Raw genomic sequence first — 23761 nt, 5'->3', positions numbered from 1 at the left:
TATAAATTATTTACAAAATTTAAATTAACCGAACAGATTTTCATTTTAACGGTTTTAAAATTAAAAATGATAAAAGCAGTTAATTGTAAATAAGCTGGGATATGTTATCTGCAAAAAAATTTCATCAAAATTTCTCTTTCGCAGAAAAAGCGGTGTTTCTTGAGTTACAAGATAATTCGAAGAATGACACCTAAACCGCTAATTAAAATTTGTAACACTTAACATTAATCGGTAGCTGACAATGATGCTTATACCAAAATCGATAAGCCGTTAGAAAAAGTACGATTTTGCATCAAATGCATTAAAAAGAGTTCGGTCATGTGTATGAAATTTATTTCCAAACTTTATATAGGTTTTCATTTTAACGGTTTTTATATTATTTACTCATTTAAATTCAGAAATGGAAGCAGAAGATAATTATAAACAAGCAGTTATTGGCTAACCACAAAAATAATTGCATCAAAGTTTCGTGTGCAGAAATCGCAGTGTTTTTCTAATTAAAATTGATAAAATTATATTCTTTTATGTTGCTACTAATGAGATCTATAGCAAAATCTATAAGCCGTTCGAAAAAATAAATAAATTAAAACATCATAATTTTTAATCTATCACACATAAATGCATAATTTTTTTAGTTAATGATTGTAAATTAATATATTAATACATCATGTTAAATAGTCTATAAAAATGTGTACTTAGTTTTATAAAAAAAAATATTTTTTGAAGAGGTTGAAAAAAATTCTTAAAAAGCGAATTTATCCACGAATATTTAAAATATTTGGGTTAAATTAATTTGTATTTTGAGTACTTCGTTGTGAATTATATCTACGCTTATATTTTCGAGGTTTAGGTAAAAACGTAATTTTTGGAATTTTTTTAAACTCTTAACTTTAAACCGTTATAACTTTGGCGGTTTTTGCTAAAAATTATTCACGAGAAGATAATTGTACTTCTAAGATGTCAGACAATGTCCACGCAAAATATCATTGATATGCTATTAAAAAAATTTCATAATTTTTATGAACCCCAAAATTTAAATTAAAAAGAGAATTTCCCATATATCTACAATTTTCTATATACAATTGGAAATATTAAAATTAAAATTATAAGATATAATTTTGTTTAAAATTTAACATTATTTTTTTCAGATGCCTTGTTATTGTTAACCGTTTAAGTAATAAAATGCTGAAAATTAACGCTGAGCCCGGATTTTTTACAGAAGTTTTTACAGAATTAAAATCGTGTGGGCAACTTATAAATATTACAAATAGTTCTCTAAGTTGTGGCGCTGCTTGACGTATTACAGGACCAAATATTATTATAAAGTTTTCACTATCAGCACAACATCATTATCATCATAATGGAAAAACAATCAAAATATTGTAATACATGTGAAAAAAAATTTCGGCAATATACTTATATAAAAATAAACTTTTAGATAATAAATAAAATTTGAAACTGATTATATTAAATATCTCTAAATAGTAAATATAAATAAACGAAGTTGGACCGACTAAAATAAAATAGTAATTCATTTAATGTATTATTTTTTAGATCCAAATCAACGTTGAACAGTGGTTTACAAGCTTTTATTTTTGGAAATAATTCGGTATCTCTGAAACTATTGGATATATCGCAATGAAATTTTACAATATCTAGTGCTACAAAAAAATAAAACTATTGTGGTAAAAAAATAAACTTTTAAAAACGATAAAAAAACTATTTACAAAAATATAGGGACAGTGCATTATAAATCAAATAAAAAAAACATTGTTGAACAATTTGGTGGTATTACACTTCTCAAAATTTTGTCGGCTTGATACATAGAAAGAGTTTTGTGGAAAAAAAATTAAATAAATAGTGACTCTAAATTTTACCGCTAATCTTTATGTACAAAAATACGTAAATTTTGTTCGCTCTTGGTTCCAGTACATAATATAAAGTTTTGTGTATAAATAATTTTGTCGTTCAATATTGCGGTACATATATAAATAAATAACAAATTATGGAACAAGTCGGTTTTAGTGACATTAAAAAAAGTAGGTCGCTCATACTTTCGAGTGGGGCTTCAAAGTTTAATACATTTCAGTTTAATCGCTTTATAAAGATTTCCTTAATAGCATAAAATACATAAAAGTGTATATAAACATTTTTGGCGTAAAAACTTTTGGCGTCGGTTTCAGTGCTCTACATAGTGTCATCCATTTTGTAAAATATAAAACTTCAAATTTTGAACTTAAAATTTTAATTCAAAACTAAATCCTAAACTAAAATCAAAGTTCTGGTTAGATATACATTTTATAACGTCAAATTAGACTAGAAATATTAAACTATTTTTGTTAAAAATTCTTTTAGTTTGTATAAATTCCTTTTTTTTTTATTAATAAATCGAAGATTCATAATGTTTGAATGAAAATTTGGAGTAGATTATCATTTAAAATGATTGGGTAAAGCTCAGTAAACTCGGCGGTAAGTAGGGAAGGTAAATGTTTGCGGGGAAAGTTTGGGACATCCCTACGATAGGATGTCATGGCGGGATGCAATCTCGAGTGGGAGGGTGATCTCTTGGCATCAACACCAGCTAGAAGAAAATTGTTCGATAGGTATAGTACGTAGGGAGGTGGAGACACCACTTCAAGTCCTTGACTTTTTATTTATTTTATAGCTGGTATGATTTTTTGTGTTTAGATGTGAAAGTCAATTTTGCAATTTATAAGTAAAGAATTATGTGATCGCAAAGTTTTGATACCAAATTTATACCATTTTACAAAATTTGCAGTTTTTTTGCATATAATATTTGTGGCTCTTTTGTTATGTAAAACTTAGAAATGAGAAAAAGTAGACACTGTAATTACGCGTCGTTTGATGTATATCTTTAAAATGTGCTCTAGAAGATATCACTGTGGGAGAAGCTTAAATATTGGAAAAATAAACGTGAAAGTTTCAAAAAAAGGTCTTTTTCGCGAAGCACATTAACAGTGTAACTTCAATATACCCAAAATATCGAAATACTTTTAAATTTTACATGTTGAAATCATAAAGCCGCTATAAAATATTAGCATGCAAAGATTTTAGAGCGAATACAAAAAAATTGCAAATTTTTCATTTTTTACTTAGCGAATTTCCGCATTATAAACAAATTTTAAATTCTGAATTTTATCAGTAATCAATCTTTATATGGAACGAATTGGTTTGCATCAAAAAAATTCAATCAAGGCCTCTCGTGGACTGAATTCGCGGGGTTTCTTTCACCATAAAAATCGATGAAGCACACCTATGCCGCTAATTTAAATTGGGGACATTATACATCAACCGGTAGCTGACAATGATGCTAATAGGAAAATCGATAAGCCGTTCGAAAAAAAAACTGCGTTTTTGCATTAAAAAAGGGTAAGAAAGTTCATTCATGTAAATATATAAATTATTTACAAAGTTTAAATTAACCGAACAGATTTTCATTTTAACGGTTTTTTTGCGTTAATAGTTCATTTAAAATTAAAAATGATAAAAGCAGTTAATTGTAAATAAGCTGGGATATGTTATCTGCAAAAAAATTTCATCAAAATTTCTCTTTCGCAGAAAAAGCGGTGTTTCTTGAGTTACAAGATAATTCGAAGAATCACACCTAAGCCGCTAATTAAAATTTGTAACACTTAACATTAATCGGTAGCTGACAATGATGATTATACCAAAATCGATAAGCCGTTAGAAAAAGTACGATTTTGCATCAAATGCATTAAAAAAAGTTCGGTCATGTGTATGAAATTTATTTCCAAACTTTATATAAGTTTTCATTTTAACGGTTTTTATATTATTTACTCATTTAAATTCAGAAATGGAAGCAGAATATAATTATAAACAAGCAGTTATTGGCTAACCACAAAAATATTTGCATCAAAGTTTTTCGTGTGCAGAAAGCGCAGTGTTTTTCTAATTAAAACTGATAAAATTATATTCTTTTAGGTTGCTACTAATGAGATCTATAGCAAAATCTATAAGCCGTTCGAAAAAATACAACCATTGTGGATTTAATTCAATTTTTAAAAAATGCATTCGAATATATGCATAAATAAATTAAAACGTCATAATTTTTAATCTATCACACATAAATGCATAATTTTTTTAGTTAATGATTGTAAATTAATATATTAATACATCATGTTAAATAGTCTATAAAAATGTGTACTTAGTTTTATAAAAAATATTTTTTGAAGAGGTTGAAAAAAATTCTTAAAAAGCGAATTTATCCACGAATATTTAAAATATTTGGGTTAAATTAATTTGTATTTTGAGTACTTCGTTGTAAATTATATCCACGCTTATATTTTCGAGGTTTAGGTAAAAACGTAATTTTTGGAATTTTTTTAAACTATTAACTTTTAAACCGCTATAACTTCGGCGGCTTTTGCTAAAAATTATTCACGAGAAGATAATTGTACTTCTAAGATGTGAGACAAAAAGAGATAAAAAAAGAATTTCCCATATATCTGCAATTTTCTTTATACAATTGGAAATATTAAAATTATAAGATATAATTTTGTTTAAAATTTAACATCATTTTTTTCAGATGCCTTGTGATTGTTAACCGTTTAAGTAATAAAATGCTGAAAATTAACGCTGAGCCCGGATTTTTTACAGAAGTTTTTACAGAATTAAAATCGTGTGGGCAACTTATAAATATTACAAATAGTTCTCTAAGTTGTGGCGCTGCTTGACGTATTACAGGACCAAATATTATTATAAAGTTTTCACTATCAGCACAACATCATTATCATCATAATGGAAAAACAATCAAAATATTGTAATACATGTGAAAAAAAATTGCGGCAATATACATATATAAAAATAAACTTTTAGATAATAAATAAAATTTGAAAGTGATTACATTAAATATCTCTAAATAGTAAATTAAATAAACGAAGTTGGACCGCCTAAAATAAAATAGTAATTCATTTAATGTATTATTTTTTAGATCCAAATCAACGTTGAACAGTGGTTTACAAGCTTTTATTTTTGGAAATAATTCGGTATCTCTGAAACTATTGGATATATCGCAATGAAATTTTACAATATCTAGTGCTACAAAAAAATAAAACTATTGTAGTAAAAAAATAAACTTTTAAAAACGATAAAAAAACTATTTACCAAAATATAGGGACAGTGCATTATAAAGCAAATAAAAAAAACATTGTTGAACAATTTGGTGGTATTAGTTACCTATTACAATTCTCAAAATTTTGTCGGCTTGATACATAGAAATAGTTTTTGTGGAAAAAAAAAATTAAATAAATAGTGACTCTAAATTTTACCGCTAATCTTTATGTACAAAAATACGTAAATTTTGTTCGCTCTTGGTTCCAGTACATAATATAAAGTTTTGTGTATAAATAATTTTGTCGTTCAATATTGCGGTACATATATAAACAGTGTTGCCACTTCATGTGTAATTACACATATTGTGTGTAATTTTTATTTCGATGTGTAGCCCATGTGTAATTGATCTCATGTGTAAATTATGTGTAATTTAAAATCTCATTGTATTTACATAAGTATTACTTATTATTGTCCAATTCACAATCCTCGTGTATCTACGTATCGTGTGTATTTTTGTATTAGTTTACACTTATGTATAAATGTTGTTGGTAATTTCAAATAAAAAGGCTCGTATAACTTTACGTTTGTTTTTCATATGTTTATTTATTTTGTATTCAATGTCAAACTGTCATTCTCATGTGAATGCCCAATTTTAAAGAAGGTAAAACAGAAGAAGAATAATTTCATAAAGTAAACATTTAAAAAAGTGCTTTAAAGTGAAATAAAATGAAAAATAATAAATATTTGTGCTATAATTAATTTAGTTTTTCAATGTAATTGGATTTGTATAAATATTGAAGATGTGTTTCTTTCTTTTTTACAACATGGCTTTTTACAATACAATTGGCTGTTCACAAGCAGATATCGGAATTCTGTATTTTAATAAACGATACAAAATACAAAGACCAATTGTGAATTGGACATATATATCAAATTTGTCCTTTCAAACACTGGTTTTGGTTGTCATTTATTTTCGCTTTACAACACTTACATTAAAAGCAAGTCGTACATATCTGTCCTTTTCTAGCATATGCAACAGTTTGCACACTTGTTTGAATAATAAGTCGGTGGTTTTTTATTAAAACAAAACGATCCACACACATATATAGAAATTTATTTTCCCTTTGCAACACTTAAGCAAAAAGTGTCCGTCCTTTTCTAATATATGCGATTTTTTGAAATTTGTTGAAAGCCTTTTGTTTATAAAAGAATAGTGATACACATACATGTAAGTGGTACATATACATATTTTTATATTCAAAAATAACGAAACAAGAAATAAGAAAATTTCTAAATAATCAAATTAACTCAAACTAATTTCTGGTGGTAATTTTGTTTCAAGTGTGTAAAAGTTACGTTGTTTTTTAGATCTAGTTAAATAATAATTTATTTTAGGGATGACTGGAAGAAATGGCTTCAGATTCCAATCTGATTGGCTAAATAAATCGGAATTTAAAGGCTGGCTGGTGAAAATAAATGATGGTGAAAATGATGCAGCATTTTGTAAGCTATGCAACAAAAAATTAATGTGCCATAAGCCAGTTTTATCTAGACATTTAAAAACAAATTTTCACAAAGCTGCAGCTGCTGCCATTAAATCGACACCAAATATTGCCATTGATATAAATAGTTCCCATTTAAGCAAAGAAGCCGTAAAAAGGGCAGAATTAAAATTAGTTGGATTATTAGCAACAAACAATTTGGCGTTTAGATTGGTGGATGATCTTGTTCCAATACTTAAGTCATCTTTTCAAGATTCTAATGTACTAAAAGAAGTTAGCCTCCATAGAACAAAAGCTACAAAACGTTTTGGGCCCGTCTTTCGCCCAAGAATTGTACGAAAAATTAAAAAATACTGTGTTTTCAATAATAATAGACGAAACAGCAGATGTAAGCTCAACTAAACAAATTGCATTTACTGTCATTTTCTATAAAGCTGTTACATCCAGCATTCAGTACTCCTTTTTCGATTTTAAGGAATGTGAATCGTCCACCGCTAAAGACATTTTCAATCTTCTAAAAGGTTTAATAATTGAAAAAGGTATTCCATTTCAAAATTTAATTGGATTTGCATCTGATACACCCAGTGTAATGTTTGGACAGTATAATTCGGTAGCTAAATTATTGAAAAATGAAAAGCCGGACATAGCATTAATAAAATGTTCTTGTCATTTAATTCACTTAGTAGCTTTGAAAGCCTGCTTAAAACTACCCACATATTTAGAAGATTTGTTGCGCAACTTGGGATCTTCCCTTCAAACAATTAGAAGACAATACTATTGCGCATCACTCCAGACGCCACGTCAGGAACATTTTTGGACGATTGTCAGAAGAGAACGCACATTTTACAAAAACAAAATACATTTATTTCGAATTTTCGTCTTCTAGAAATATACTTTTAAGTTACTTCCGGATGATAGTTAGAAGAGTGCATTCATTTTGCTTAAACAAAAAACCATGACTGTTGAATCTTTTTCATCTGGAAGTATACGTTGTAGTGACTTCTGAATGAGAGTTGGGTGAGAACACACATTTTACAATAACAAAATACATTGTTTCCTAATTTGTATCTTCTTGATTTGTATGTTTATGTCACTTCTGGAAGACAGTTTGAAGAGTGTTCACATTAATGTTGTATTTTATTCATCTGGAAGTGTGGATTTTAGTCACTTCTGGACGATTGTCAGACGAGAACACACATTTTACAAAAACAAAATACATTGATTTCTAGTTTTCGCCGTCTGGAAGTATACTTTTAGGTTACTTCCGGATGATAGTAAGAAGAGTACAAAAACAAAAAAATATAAATACTCCATTTTTTAGCGTGAACGCAAAAAAATAAAAATAAATAATGCAGAAATTTTGTTAAGTTCAGTGATGTTTTGTGTTTTGTCCAGTCATGTTCAGTTTTAATTATTCATTGTAAAACTTAAATGAGTTATTGAATTTAATATTCATAGAAAAATAGTGTAATTAATATATTGTGAATCTTAAGTAATAAAAAAGAATATGACAGTGTTGTGTTAAAAGTCAACTGTTAATAAACATTTAAAAAGGTTTTGTTAATTGTTGAAGTTTATTAAATATATACGAAAAAGAAATTATCTTCAAGTTTTATATAAACAAAATAAAAAAGTAAGTTGTCGTATTTTACATTAAAATACTATTTTAGGAATAAGTTAACAACTCTAAACGCCTTCCAATTCCATTATTTTTAAACGAAGTCTAATATGTTTAATTAAAAATGTTTTTATATTAAATTTCGTTTAGGGTTTAGGAGTTATAAGCATTTAAAAACTTTTTCAAGTTGTACGTTTCGGCTTTCATTTGATGAACATTGCATTTTTAACCTATTTAGATTTATTTGAGTTAAATCTTAACTTTCAATATTTTTTAAACTATTTGCGCGTTTAGGTCCTATTTCTAAATTACGTATGATCACTTTGAGCTAAAATTTTATTTGTATTTCATTATCGTAACAAAAAAAATACATTCAAATTTTACTTAAAGTATTTAAACGCTAGCTGGAATCATTATCTTCAAATTAATACTACTGTTTTACATACATAAATTATTTTTTGACTTGGGTCACTTGACACGAAATTGCCCACATAAGATATTTAATAATAAAACCACCTTTTTTAAATAAAATTTTATTAATTTTCATATAGCTTTGGATTTAATTATTCTAATTATAGGTACTATTTTAGTTATTAACACCAGGTCTTTCTATGACCTTTATATGATACTAATATTCTTAAGTTTATGAAAGTGTATAACTCCTTACTTAGAAAAGCGCAAACAAAAAATAGTATTGCAGTATTAGTGTCAATATCCCGTTTAGGGTCGTTAAGATATTTCTATCGTTAGTGACTGTAAATAATTTGAAAAATAATCCATGACTGAGTAATTTCAGATCTTTATAGACGGTTTAATTAACGGTTTATTTAAAAAATGTTCATGAAAGGTAATGTTTTTATTGATTCAAAACAATAAATAAAAAAATTAATTAATTTTTAATTATTTTATTTTTTTTAGAAAGCAGTAGCTAATATTGTACCCCCTATTAAAATACTTCTAACCGAATTAAAATATAAAAAAGGGATCTGGTAAGTTATATATGTCTTATTTCATCACGCGATTCCATTAAGAAGGTCGATTATTTGCAGAAAATACAAAAAAAAAAAATGGATCTGACCGTTTAAACTTTGGTGGGAAATGTATTGATCATAAGAGAATCCTATTTTTATTGCTTCCTAAAGTATAACACGTAATTTTAATAAATACAAAAGTATGTACATATATATTAATTACTAGCTATACCCAGTGTGCTTCGCTACCCTCATCGTAATGGAATAAAATAAATATTATTGTAAATGTATATATATCTGCAATATCAAAAAGTCCCCTATAAATTTATGTTTATATATTCAATATTTTAGAAAACTCAAAAAGTACCAGTTGAAGAACGAAAAATTACTAAAGGGTCCCCTTTTATAGATTCTCATTAACTCCGGGCTCCACATGGTTAATTTCATGTTATAAAAAACACAAAAAGTACCTCTTGAAGAACGAAAAATTACCAAAAAGTCCTCTTTTTATGTTCTCACTTACTCCGGGCTCTACGTACTTAATTTCATGTTTCTAGGTTCAATATTATAGAAAATTCAAAAAGTACCTTTTGAAGAACGAAAAAGTGCCGAAAAGTCCCCTTTTATAGGTTATCACTTAATCTTGGCTGTACTTGCTTAATTTCATGTTTCTAGGTTCAATATTATAGAAAATTCAAAAAGTACCTTTTGAAGAACGAAAAAGTACCAAAAAGTCCCCTCTTATAGATTCTCATTTACTCCAGGCTCTATATGCTTAATTTCATGCTTCTAGGATCAATATTATAGAAAATTCAAAAAGTCTCATTTACTCCGGGCTCTACATGCTTAATTTCATGTTTCTAGGTTAAATTTTATAGAAAACTCAAAAAACACCAGTCGAAGGACGAAAAAATACCAAAGTCCCCTATTATAGATTCTCATTTACTCTGGGCTCTACATGCTTAATTTCATGTTTCTAGGTTAAATTTTATTGAAAACTCAAAAAGTACCAGTCGAAGGACGAAAAAGTACCAAAAAGTCCCCTATTATAGATTCTCATTTACTCTGGGCTCTACATGCATAATTTCATGTTTCTAGGTTAAATTTCATAGAAAACTCAAAAAGTACCAGTCGAAGGACGAAAAAGTACCAAAAAGTCCCCTTTTATAGATTCTCATTTACTAAGGGCTCTACATGCTTAATTTTATGTTTCTAGGTTAAATTTTATAGAAAACTCAAAAAGTACCAGTCGAAGGACGGAAAAGTACCAAAAAGTCCCCTTTTATAGATTCTCATTAACTAAGGCCTACGCATGCTTAATTTCATGTTTCTAGGTTAAATTTTATAGAAAACTCAAAAAGTACCAGTCGAAGGACGAAAAAGTACCAAAAAGTCCCCAATTATAGATTCTCATTTACTCTGGGCTCTACATGCTTAATTTCATGTTTCTAGGTTAAATTTTATAGAAAACTCATGTTTCTAGGTTCAATATTATAGAAAATTCAAAAAGTACCTTTTGAAGAACGAAAAAGTGCCGAAAAGTCCCCTTTTATAGGTTATCACTTAATCTTGGCTGTACTTGCTTAATTTCATGTTTCTAGGTTCAATATTATAGAAAATTCAAAAAGTACCTTTTGAAGAACGAAAAAGTACCAAAAAGTCCCCTCTTATAGATTCTCATTTACTCCAGGCTCTATATGCTTAATTTCATGCTTCTAGGATCAATATTATAGAAAATTCAAAAAGTACCTTTTGAAGAACGAAAAAGTACCAAAAAGTCCCCTTTTATAGATTCTCATTTACTCCAGGCTCTACATGCTTAATTTCATGCTTCTAGGATCAATATTATAGAAAATTCAAAAAGTCTCATTTACTCCGGGCTCTACATGCTTAATTTCATGTTTCTAGGTTAAATTTTATAGAAAACTCAAAAAACACCAGTCGAAGGACGAAAAAATACCAAAAAGTCCCCTATTATAGATTCTCATTTACTCTGGGCTCTACATGCTTAATTTCATGTTTCTAGGTTAAATTTTATTGAAAACTCAAAAAGTACCAGTCGAAGGACGAAAAAGTACCAAAAAGTCCCCTTTTATAGATTCTCATTTACTCTGGGCTCTACATGCTTAATTTCATGTTTCTAGGTTAAATTTTATAGAAAACTCAAAAAGTACCAGTCGAAGGACGAAGAAGTACCAAAAAGTCCCCTATTATAGATTCTCATTTACTCTGGGCTCTACATGCTTAAATTCATGTTTCTAGGTTAAATTTTATAGAAAACTCAAAAAGTACCAGTCGAAAGACGAAAAAGTTCCAAAAAGTCCCCTTTTATAGATTCTCATTTACTCCGGGCTCTATATGCTTAATTTCATGTTTCTAGGTTAAATTTTATAGAAAACTCAAAAAGTATCAGTCGAAAGACGAAAAAGTACAAAAAAGTCCCCTTTTATAGATTCTCATTTACTAAGGGCTCTACATGCTTAATTTCATGTTTCTAGGTTAAATTTTATAGAAAACTCAAAAAGGACGAAAAAGTACCAAAAAGTACCCTTTTATAGATTCTCATTTACTAAGGGCTCTACATGCTTAATTTCATGTTTCTAGGTTAAATTTTATAGAAAACTCAAAAAGTACCAGTCGAAGGACGAAAAAGTACCAAAAAGTCCCCTTTTATAGATTCTCATTTACTCCGGGCTCTACATGCTTAATTTCATGTTTCTAGGTTAAATTTTATAGAAAACTCAAAAAGTACCAGTCGAAGGACGAAAAAGTACCAAAAAGTCCCCTTTTATAGATTCTCATTTACTCCGGGCTCTACATGCTTAATTTCATGTTTCTAGGTTAAATTTTATAGAAAACTCAAAAAGTACCAGTCGAAGGACGAAAAAGTACCAAAAAGTCCCTATTATAGATTCTCATTTACTCTGGGCTCTACATGCTTAATTTCATGTTTCTAAGTTAAATTTTATAGAAAACTCAAAAGTGCCAGTCGAAGGACGAAAAAGTACCAAAAAGTCCCCTTTTATAGATTCTCATTTACTAAGGGCTCTACATGCTTAATTTTATGTTTCTAGGTTAAATTTTATAGAAAACTCAAAAAGTACCAGTCGAAGGACGAAAAAGTACCAAAAAGTCCCCTTTTATAGATTCTCATTTACTAAGGGCTCTACATGCTTAATTTCATGTTTCTAGGTTAAATTTTATAGAAAACTCAAAAAGTACCAGTCGAAGGACGAAAAAGTACCAAAAAGTCCCCTTTTATAGATTCTCATTTACTAAGGGCTCTACATGCTTAATTTCATGTTTCTAGGTTAAATTTTATAGAAAACTCAAAAAGTACCAGTCGAAGGACGAAAAAGTACCAAAAAGTCCCCTTTTATAGATTCTCATTTACTCCGGGCTCTACATGCTTAATTTCATGTTTCTAGGTTAAATTTTATAGAAAACTCAAAAAGTACCAGTCGAAGGACGAAAAAGTACCAAAAAGTCCCTATTATAGATTCTCATTTACTCTGGGCTCTACATGCTTAATTTCATGTTTCTAAGTTAAATTTTATAGAAAACTCAAAAAGTGCCAGTCGAAGGACGAAAAAGTACCAAAAAGTCCCCTTTTATAGATTCTCATTTACTAAGGGCTCTACATGCTTAATTTTATGTTTCTAGGTTAAATTTTATAGAAAACTCAAAAAGTACCAGTCGAAGGACGAAAAAGTACCAAAAAGTCCCCTTTTATAGATTCTCATTAACTAAGGCCTCCACATGCTTAATTTCATGTTTCTAGGTTAAATTTTATAGAAAACTCAAAAAGTACCAGTCGAAGGACGAAAAAGTACCAAAAAGTCCCCTTTTATAGATTCTCATTTACTCCGGGCTCTACATGCTTAATTTCATGTTTCTAGGTTAAATTTTATAGAAAACTCAAAAAGTACCAGTCGAAGGACGAAAAAGTACCAAAAAGTCCCCTATTATAGATTCTCATTTACTCTGGGCTCTACATGCTTAATTTCATGTTTCTAAGGTTAAATTTTATAGAAAACTCAAAAAGTGCCAGTCGAAGGACGAAAAAGTACCAAAAAGTCCCCTTTTATAGATTCTCATTTACTAAGGGCTCTACATGCTTAATTTTATGTTTCTAGGTTAAATTTTATAGAAAACTCAAAAAGTACCAGTCGAAGGACGAAAAAGTACCAAAAAGTCCCTATTATAGATTCTCATTTACTCTGGGCTCTACATGCTTAATTTCATGTTTCTAGGTTAAATTTTATAGAAAACTCAAAAAGTACCAGTCGAAAGACGAAAAGTACCAAATAGTCCCCTTTTATAGATTCTCATTTACTAAGGGCTCTACATGCTTAATTTTATGTTTCTAGGTTAAATTTTATAGAAAACTCAAAAAGTACCAGTCGAAGGACGAAAAAGTACCAAAAAGTCCCCTTTTATAGATTCTCATTTACTAAGGGCTCTACATGCTTAATTTCATGTTTCTAGGTTAAATTTTATAGAAAACTCAAAAAGTACCAGTCGAAGGACGAAAAAGTACCAAAAAGTCCCCTTTTATAGATTCTCATTTACTCCGGGCTCTACATGCTTAATTTCATGTTTCTAGGTTAAATTTTATAGAAAACTCAAAAAGTACCAAAAGGTCCCCTATTATAGATTCTCATTTACTCTGGGCTCTACATGATTAATTTCATGTTTCTAGGTTAAATTTTATAGAAAACTCAAAAAGTACCAGTCGAAGGACGAAAAAGTACCAAAAAGTCCCCTATTATAGATTCTCATTTACTCTGGGCTCTACATGCTTAATTTCATGTTTCTAGGTTAAATTTTATAGAAAACTCAAAAAGTACCAGTCGAAGGACGAAAAAGTACCAAAAAGTCCCCTTTTATAGATTCTCTTTTACTCTGGGCTCTACATGCTTAATTTCATGTTTCTAGGTTAAATTTTATAGAAAACTCAAAAAGTACCAGTCGAAAGACGAAAAAGTACCAAACAGTCCCCTTTTATAGATTCTCATTTACTCTACATGCTTAATTTTATGTCTCTAGGTTAAATTTTATAGAAAACTCAAAAAGTACTAGTCGAAGGACGAAAAAGTACCAAAAAGTCCCCTTTTATAGATTCTCATTAACTAAGGCCTTCGCATGCTTAATTTCATGTTTCTAGGTTAAATTTTATAGAAAACTCAAAAAGTACCAGTCGAAGGACGAAAAAGTACCAAAAAGTCCCCTTTTATAGAATCTCATTTACTCCGGGCTCTACATGCTTAATTTCATGTTTCTAGGTTAAATTTTATAGAAAACTCAAAAAGTACCAGTCGAAGGACGAAAAAGTACCAAAAAGTCCCTATTATAGATTCTCATTTACTCTGGGCTCTACATGCTTAATTTCATGTTTCTAAGTTAAATTTTATAGAAAACTCAAAAAGTGCCAGTCGAAGGACGAAAAAGTACCAAAAAGTCCCCTTTTATAGATTCTCATTTACTAAGGGCTCTACATGCTTAATTTTATGTTTCTAGGTTAAATTTTATAGAAAACTCAAAAAGTACCAGTCGAAGGACGAAAAAGTACCAAAAAGTCCCCTTTTATAGATTCTCATTAACTAAGGCCTCCACATGCTTAATTTCATGTTTCTAGGTTAAATTTTATAGAAAACTCAAAAAGTACCAGTCGAAGGACGAAAAAGTACCAAAAAGTCCCCTTTTATAGATTCTCATTTACTCCGGGCTCTACATGCTTAATTTCATGTTTCTAGGTTAAATTTTATAGAAAACTCAAAAAGTACCAGTCGAAGGACGAAAAAGTACCAAAAAGTCCCTATTATAGATTCTCATTTACTCTGGGCTCTACATGCTTAATTTCATGTTTCTAAGTTAAATTTTATAGAAAACTCAAAAAGTGCCAGTCGAAGGACGAAAAAGTACCAAAAAGTCCCCTTTTATAGATTCTCATTTACTAAGGGCTCTACATGCTTAATTTTATGTTTCTAGGTTAAATTTTATAGAAAACTCAAAAAGTACCAGTCGAAGGACGAAAAAGTACCAAAAAGTCCCTATTATAGATTCTCATTTACTCTGGGCTCTACATGCTTAATTTCATGTTTCTAGGTTAAATTTTATAGAAAACTCAAAAAGTACCAGTCGAAAGACGAAAAAGTACCAAATAGTCCCCTTTTATAGATTCTCATTTACTAAGGGCTCTACATGCTTAATTTTATGTTTCTAGGTTAAATTTTATAGAAAACTCAAAAAGTACCAGTCGAAGGACGAAAAAGTACCAAAAAGTCCCCTTTTATAGATTCTCATTTACTAAGGGCTCTACATGCTTAATTTCATGTTTCTAGGTTAAATTTTATAGAAAACTCAAAAAGTACCAGTCGAAGGACGAAAAAGTACCAAAAAGTCCCCGTTTATAGATTCTCATTTACTCCGGGCTCTACATGCTTAATTTCATGTTCCTAGGTTAAATTTTATAGAAAACTCAAAAAGTACCAAAAGGTCCCCTATTATAGATTCTCATTACTCTGGGCTCTACATGATTAATTTCATGTTTCTAGGTTAAATTTTATAGAAAACTCAAAAAGTACCAGTCGAAGGACGAAAAAGTACCAAAAAGTCCCCTATTATAGATTCTCATTTACTCTGGGCTCTACATGCTTAATTTCATGTTTCTAGGTTAAATTTTATAGAAAACTCAAAAAGTACCAGTCGAAGGACGAAAAAGTACCAAAAAGTCCCCTTTTATAGATTCTCATTTACTCTGGGCTCTACATGCTTAATTTCATGTTTCTAGGTTAAATTTTATAGAAAACTCAAAAAGTACCAGTCGAAAGACGAAAAAGTACCAAACAGTCCCCTTTTATAGATTCTCATTTACTCTACATGCTTAATTTTATGTCTCTAGGTTAAATTTTATAGAAAACTCAAAAAGTACTAGTCGAAGGACGAAAAAGTACCAAAAAGTCCCCTTTTATAGATTCTCATTAACTAAGGCCTTCGCATGCTTAATTTCATGTTTCTAGGTTAAATTTTATAGAAAACTCAAAAAGTACCAGTCGAAGGACGAAAAAGTACCAAAAAGTCCCCTTTTATAGAATCTCATTTACTCCGGGCTCTACATGCTTAATTTCATGTTTCTAGGTTAAATTTTATAGAAAACTCAAAAAGTACCAGTCGAAGGACGAAAAAGTACCAAAAAGTCCCCTTTTATAGATTCTCATTTACTCCGGTCTCTACATGTTTAATTTCATGTTTCTAGGTTCAATATTATAGAAAATTCAAAAAGTACCTTTTGGAGAACGAAAAAGTACCAAAAAGTCCCATTTTATAGATTCTCATTTACTCCGAGCTCTACATGCTTAATTTCATGTTTCTAGGTTTAATTTTAAAGAAAACTCAAAAAAGGACCTGTGTAGAACGAAAAAGTAGCGAAAAGTCCCGTTATTATTAATTTCATGTTTCTATTTCAATATCATAGAAAACTCAAAAAGGACCAGTTGGAGAATGAAAAGTACCAAAAAATATCGCTTGATACCGGGGTTCCAAATAACACCCCATTAGGATATTTAGTGTTTCTAAATTTAAAAATTTTATCTAAACTGGATCATTGTGGTTGAATAAAATCAAATTTCCCGTTTTTACCCCTTTTGGTACTTTTTTCCTCCCCATTAACATATAAAAATTCTATTCCAAAAAGTTGCAACATCGTAGTGGGAGCCCGTTTTTATGTATTCATATGTATAAGTTAATAAACCAAAAACAACGTTTTATGAAAAAAGTACCAAAAATAGGTACAATTTTAATCCCTTAAACGTCCGAATATCCAAAAAGTGCTAAATTCATATTTTTATTTTTTCGTTAAGTTATGAAGGAGTCAAAAATATTTTTTGAATGTGCACTGGCTTAAAAGATACATGGGGTGCGAAAAAAGTGCCAAAATACAGTTTTTACCCGTGTATTCCCTAAAGGGGCCGAATTTTAAAAAAGTACCAGACACCTGTCCGTTTATTTTTTAAATGAACGGCGATAAGCTTTAAACTGTTTTTGTATCTTTTCTAGTTTAGGAGATATAAGGTTACCGAATTTACCCGTTTTTATCCTTTTTACCCCCTAAACATGCGAATTTCCAAAAATCCCGTCTTAGTGGATCTATTTGGCGGGAGACCAACCTCCTGTCCAAATTTCAGCTCTTTAGCTTCAACCGTTTAGGCTGTGCGATGATGAATCAGTCAGTGAATCAGTCAGTCAGTCAGTCAGTCAGTCAGTAACGTTAGAATTTTATATATGTAGATATTCAATATTTTAGAAAACTCAAAAAGTACCAATGAAGTACGAAAAAGTACCAAAAGACCACTTTTATTTAATTTCATGTTCCTAAGTTCATTATTATAGAAAATTCAAAAAGTACCAGTTGAAGAACGAAAAATTACCAAAGGGTCCCCTTTTATAGATTCTGATTAACTCCGGGCTCCACATGGTTAATTTAATGTTATAAAAAACACAAAAAGTACCTTTTAAAGAACGAAAAATTACCAAAAAGTCCTCTTTTATATGTTCTCACTTACTCCGGGCTCTACGTACTTAATTTCATGTTTCTAGGTTCAATATTATAGAAAATTCAAAAAGTACCTTTTGAAGAACGACAAAGTACCAAAAAGTCCCCTCTTATAGATTCTCATTTACTCCACGCTCTATATGCTTAATTTCATGCTTCTAGGATCAATATTATAGAAAATTCAAAAAGTACCTTTTGAAGAACGAAAAAGTACCAAAAAGTCCCCTTTTATAGATCTCATTTACTCCAGGCTCTACATGCTTAATTTCATGCTTCTAGGATCAATATTATAGAAAATTCAAAAAGTACCTTTTGAAGAACGAAAAAGTACCAAAAAGACCCCTTTTATAGGTCCTCACTTAATCCGGGCTCTACATGTTTAATTTCATGTTTCTAGGTTCAATATTATAGAAAATTCAAAAAGTACCTTTTGAAGAACAAAAAAGTACCAAAAAGTCCCATTTTATAGATTCTCACTTAATCCGGGCTCTAAATGCTTATTTTCATGTTTCTAGGTTCAATTTAATAGAAAACTCAAAAAGTATCAGTCGAAGGACGAAAAAGTAGCAAAAAGTTCCTTTTTATAGATTCTCATTTACTCCAGGTTCTACATGCTTAATTTCATGCTTCTAGGATCAATATTATAGAAAATTCAAAAAGTACCTTTTGAGGAACGAAAAAGTACCAAAAGTCCCCTTTTATAGATTCTCATTTACTACTGGCTCAACATGCTTATTTTCATGTTTCTAGGTTCAATTTAATAGAAAACTCAAAAAGTACCAGTCGAAGGACGAAAAAGTACCAAAAAGTCCCCTCTTATAGATTCTCATTTACTCCAGGCTCTATATGCTTAATTTCATGCTTCTAGGATCAATATTATAGAAAATTCAAAAAGTACCTTTTGAAGACGAAAAAGTACCAAAAAGTCCCCTTTTGTAGGTCCTCACTTAATCGGGGCTCTACATGTTTAAGTTCATGTTTCTAGGTTCAATATTATAGAAAATTCAAAAAGTACCTTTTGAAGAACGAAAAAGTACCAAAAAGTCCCCTTTTATAGGTTCTCACTTAATCCAGGCTCTACATGCATAATTTAATGTTTCTAGGTTCAATATTATAGAAAATTTATAAAGTACCTTTTGAAGAACGAAAAGGTACCAAAAAGTCCCCTTTTATAGATTATCATTTACTACGGGCTCTACATGCTTATTTTCATGTTTCTAGGTTCAATTTAATAGAAAACTCAAAAAAGTACCAGTCAAATTACGATAAAGTAACAATAAGTCCCCTTTTATAGATTCTAATTTACTCCAGGCTCTACATGATTAATTTCATGTTTCTAAGTTAAATTTTATAGAAAACTCAAAAAGTACCAGGAGGAAAGGACGAAAAAGTACGAAAAAATCCCCTTTTATAGATTCTCATTTAAGCTCTACATGCTTAATTTAATGTTTCTAGGGTTAATTTTAAAGAAAACTTAAAAAAGTACCTTTGTAGAACGAAAAAGTATCGAAATGTTTCAATATCATAGAAAACTCAAAAAGTACCAGTTGGAGAATGAAAAAGTTCCAAAAAATATCACTTGGTACCGGGGTTCCAAATAACATCCCATTAGGTATTTAGTGTTTCTAAGTTTAAAAATTTTATCTAAATTGGATCATTGTGTTTGAATAAAGTCAAATTTCCCGTTTTTACCCCTTTTGGTACTTTTTTTCTACCCATTAACGAAATAAAAATTCTATTCCAAAATGTTGCAACATCGTAGTGGGAGCCCGTTATTATGTATTTATATATATAAGTTAATAAACCAAAATCAATGTTTTATGAAAAAAGTACCAAAAATAGGTACAATTTTCACCCCTTAAACATCCGAATAACCAAAAGGTACTAAATTTATATTTTTATTTTTTCGTCTAGTTATGAAGGAGTCAAAAATATTGTTTGAATGTTCACTGGTTTAAAAGATACATGGGGTGCAAATAAAGTACCAAAATACATTTTTTACCCGTTTATTCCCTAAAGGGGCCGAAATTGAAAAAAGTACCAGACACCTGTCCGCTTATTTTTGAAATGAACGACGATAAGCTTTAAACTATTTTTGTATCTTTTCTAGTTTAGGAGATATGAGGTTACCGAATTTACCCGTTTTTACCCTTTTTTACCCCCTAAACATTCGAATTTCCAAAAATCCCGTCTTAGTGGATCTATTTGGTGGGAGACAAACCCCCTGTCCAAATTTCAGCTCTTTAGCTTTAACCGTTTAGGCTGTGCGATGATGAATCAGTCAGTGAATCAGTCAGTCAGTAACGTTAGAATTTTATATATGTATTATTTTTCTTTATTTCGTTGAAGGATTAATACGTTCCAAAATATAACTCTTACAATTTGAAGGATTGATCATAAAATTTATGAAGAACTACAAAAATATTTTAGAGTCCAACGTTTTACAATTTTTGGAAGTATACCAGTCAACAGTTGGAATATTAATACAGATTTCAGATTATCTTATTATAAGGTAATAATTCTAAATTTTTGATACATATGTACATTAGACCGACTCACTCTGTATGGAAAGCAAAAACGTGTTTTTGTTACCCCTCTCAAAATTTATCTTGCTTTGTTTTATGATGATTCCCAAAATATTTTAAGTCTAGCGGTGACCGTTCGTAAGCTACACCAAATTAAAAAAGGTATTTTGGAATTACTTTTTTTAATTTTTGTTTGTTTTGAAACAAAATATCCAATACGGGGTATCTTTAAAATAGTATTTTAAAGCCGTCTGCGTATAATTGCATATTCCAAAATATTTAAAACTGTTAAAAATGTATGCAAAATTTTGCAAATTTTGCGCACCACTATACTTTTCTTCAAACCTTTCAAATGATACCAAATACTGTATATATTGTTTAAGAAATGCTGTATAATTAAAAAAAAAATGACTAAAAAGGGACTTTTTTGTAACCGGATCAGCTCACAAAGAGCCATCGATAGGATAGAAATATTTTGGGAACCATTATAAAACATAACAAAGATTTTTTGAAACTGGATAAAATATTGAATTTAACATGAAGAATCGTGTTCCCATACGATATTTTCTTTAAAACTGTCCAGCTCACGAATGGACAACACTTAACCGAAAATATTTTGGGAACATCATATTACATAACAGCGAATATTTTGAGGGGGTAACTCAAGCACCATTTTTTGTGAGTCGGTCTAATGTACATATATTACTTTTTTAGATTAGTTCTTAAATCAATTATTTTTTCTACTATTTTAATTTCAATTATTTCAATAAAAACTATAAAATTTCATTTTATTTAGATTTATTTTTATAGATTTTATCTTGGTGGGTATACAAATAGAAGAAGAGAAAACTCATCTTCTAGAAGACGAGAATACTCATCTTCTAGAAGAAGAGAATACTCTTCTTCTAGAAGATAAGATAGGAACACTTATAGATGATACTAAGTAGTCACTTCAAGAAGTGACTTCCTAGTCACATCTAGAAGAGTCTTTGGCAATACCTTACTTCCAAGAGTCATCTAGAAGTTTCTTCTGCGGGTCTTCCAGATACTCTTAGACGTTCCCCAGCTCGGCATCAGTTCTTCCCGACTGGTGACAAGAATTCTTATACTTCCGCAACATCGCTGGCGAGCTTTTAGCACGTTTGGAAGTTTCATACGGGTAACTTCCGCAATATAAAATGTTTGTAGGGTTATTTTAATAGAAGTTATATTCGTAAAAAAAAACTTGAAGAATTTCAGACGTACTTCCAAACTGGAGTACATAAAATATTAACACCAGCAATTACCAGATGGCTTTCAATACATTCTTGTGTAAAACGAGTTTTGGAGCAGTTTGAGCCTTTAAGAAGTTTTTTAAGGCTCGAAGTTTTTGAAGATCCTTCAAAAGTAACGGAGTCTATGCTACGTACATTAGACGACCCAAAAACCAAAATTTATTTAGAATTTTTGTCATATGCTTTAGGTATCACAGAAAAAAATTACGACAAATCAATTGTCATATTAATTACCAAATTCGTAAATACAATTAATTTTTTAATTAAAAAGGCACCAACAACCAATATTGTAAATACAAAAAATATATTTGTTATTTAAATTTGTTAACTTTTAACAACATTTTTTAACAACCAATTTGTGAAATAGAATAACATATTTGTTAACAAACAAAAAAAATTTTTTAACAATCATGTTTACAAATTATTTTGTTGGTAGTTAAATTTGTTTTCTTAGTAATATATTTGTAGTAATTTTTTTATTAAAAATGCAATTCATATGTGGTTTTCATTATTTATTAAGAAAAATACACTTTTAATACACTATTAATACTTTCTTAAGTTAATGCTAGAGAATATAAATGTACGTATAGGCAGTCCACTGCAGGGTATTGAAAACAGCCAAAGGTATCCATAAAAATTGTGAGATTTTATTTTTGGAAAAGTTTTGCCCATGGACACATCACTTGAGTGAATTTGATACTTTTAGCGGATGGCATGTTGCTGGTGTTCCATTAAGCTGGTAGATAGGTCGAAAATGTTTACCAGAACCTTAGTGGGTATTTCAAAGCTGACGGGTACTGAACTTTGGCTAAAATATCTTAGACCATTAAGAGTGTCCAACAAAAAGTGTTCCTAGTTGAATATTAAATATTCGATTTTTTTATCCAATAAAAATGTGACTTTTCACTGTTTGAGTTCCCATCTGAGTTATGTGGAAAAAGAGCTGTTTATTTTTATCAGGCCGTATACAAAAAAATGACATCTGAATCGTCCCAGTTTCACAGCTCAGTTGAGAACTCATAAAGTGTAAAAGAAATATAAGTGATACCCTAGGAATCATACCTTTATGATTGATTGAATTCAGTTTTGTAGCCATTATACATATACAAGAAGTTTTGTTTGTGGAAACATCACTTAAGTGATATTGGAAAAGATTTTTCTGTGAAGGATGTTCCAAAGGTTATTATTGTTGTTGATACCTATGGGGTGATATGTTGCTGGTGTTCCTATAACGTATAACAGCATTTCAGGTTAGCCTTTTTTACCATATCCTTGGAAGATATTAACGGGCGAGGATAATTTATTGTTGACTAGTATTGAAGGTTTCTTATAGAATCTATGACCATTAAAAGTGTCCAACCAATAGAGTTTCTATTAAAATATACATTATTAAATTTGAATGTCCAATAAAAAGTTTTTTTTTTCACTTTCTGTGTTCTCATCTGAGTTACATATGTGAAAAAAGAGCTGTTTTGTCATCACTACATCTGAAAACCTTGAAATTAAAAGGATATTATGATTTATATCTAAGATAATTTCTAAGCAGATATGAAGTCCGAACGCATCACAGTTGCACAGCTCAGATAAGAACTCATAACGTACATATAAAATAAGTTAATGTGAATCTTACATAATGACTTACCTTGAAGATTACTCCAATTCAGTTTTAAAGACATAACAATAATTTTATAAAATTTAATGAAAGATTTACGAGAAAATAGTTTTTTTTCAGAAAAATATTTTTCATATTTCAAATTGATTTCTTATTTATTTTTGAAATTTCTAAACAACTCATGAAAATTGTCAATATGATAACTTTACAAACATTTTAATAAAAATAATTGTTAATAATTTACTTCCCCATTAACAATTCTATATAATTACTTATTAAAATTTGTAATTTTTTTCTGTGATTCTAGTTTCTTTTAATGTCCTTTTTCAATCAGAAAAGCCAATATTATATAAAATGAAAAGTGAAGTTTTTAATATATTGCAAATATATTCTTCAAATTATATAAAAATGGATGTTTTGAAGTCAAAAAGCGTATGGCAAATCAACAAATCAGATGAAAATCTATTTTCAAACATAAATGATATTTATATTGGAGTTGCTGCATATGAATCATTAACTCAGATATCTGCATCAGAAAAAACAATCATTCTTCAAGATTGTAGAGAATTTTACATGGAGGCAATTCGTCAAATAAAATCAAGATTTGATTT

At 29.4% G+C, this 23761-nt stretch overlaps 1 protein-coding gene and 1 long non-coding RNA gene across 4 annotated transcripts in view; one reads left to right on the top strand and one right to left on the bottom strand.

Moving 5' to 3' along the window:
• The window catches only part of LOC119600497 (cyclin-dependent kinase 5 activator 1), a 258821-nt gene extending 257294 nt beyond the window's left edge, over window positions 1-1527 (top strand). For 2 of the 3 annotated variants that reach the window (XM_037950758.1, XM_037950750.1), the window contains exon 5: window positions 1149-1432. In XM_037950758.1, the coding sequence (XP_037806686.1) occupies window positions 1149-1296 (148 nt within the window). In that variant the 3' untranslated portion in view covers window positions 1297-1432. Of the gene's footprint in view, window positions 1-1148 lie in introns of all 3 variants that reach the window. The other variant, XM_037950767.1, reaches the window with a different exon arrangement.
• A 20517-nt stretch (window positions 1528-22044) lies between these two features.
• Window positions 22045-23248, bottom strand: LOC119600535. Its single transcript, XR_005231147.1, has 3 exons — window positions 23181-23248; window positions 22601-22909; window positions 22045-22390 (listed from the first exon to the last, which is right to left on the bottom strand). It is a non-coding gene; the product is annotated as an uncharacterized LOC119600535 (long non-coding RNA).
• Window positions 23249-23761: the final 513 nt, after the last annotated feature.

This window comes from Lucilia sericata, unplaced genomic scaffold (genome assembly GCF_015586225.1).
Source record: "Lucilia sericata isolate MDLA Ls3-8-SP2 unplaced genomic scaffold, ASM1558622v1 Contig000004F_arrow, whole genome shotgun sequence".
NCBI lineage: Eukaryota > Metazoa > Arthropoda > Insecta > Diptera > Calliphoridae > Lucilia > Lucilia sericata.
The sequence above is the reverse complement of the archived record's forward strand: the minus strand, read 5'-3'. Positions and strand labels throughout refer to the sequence as shown.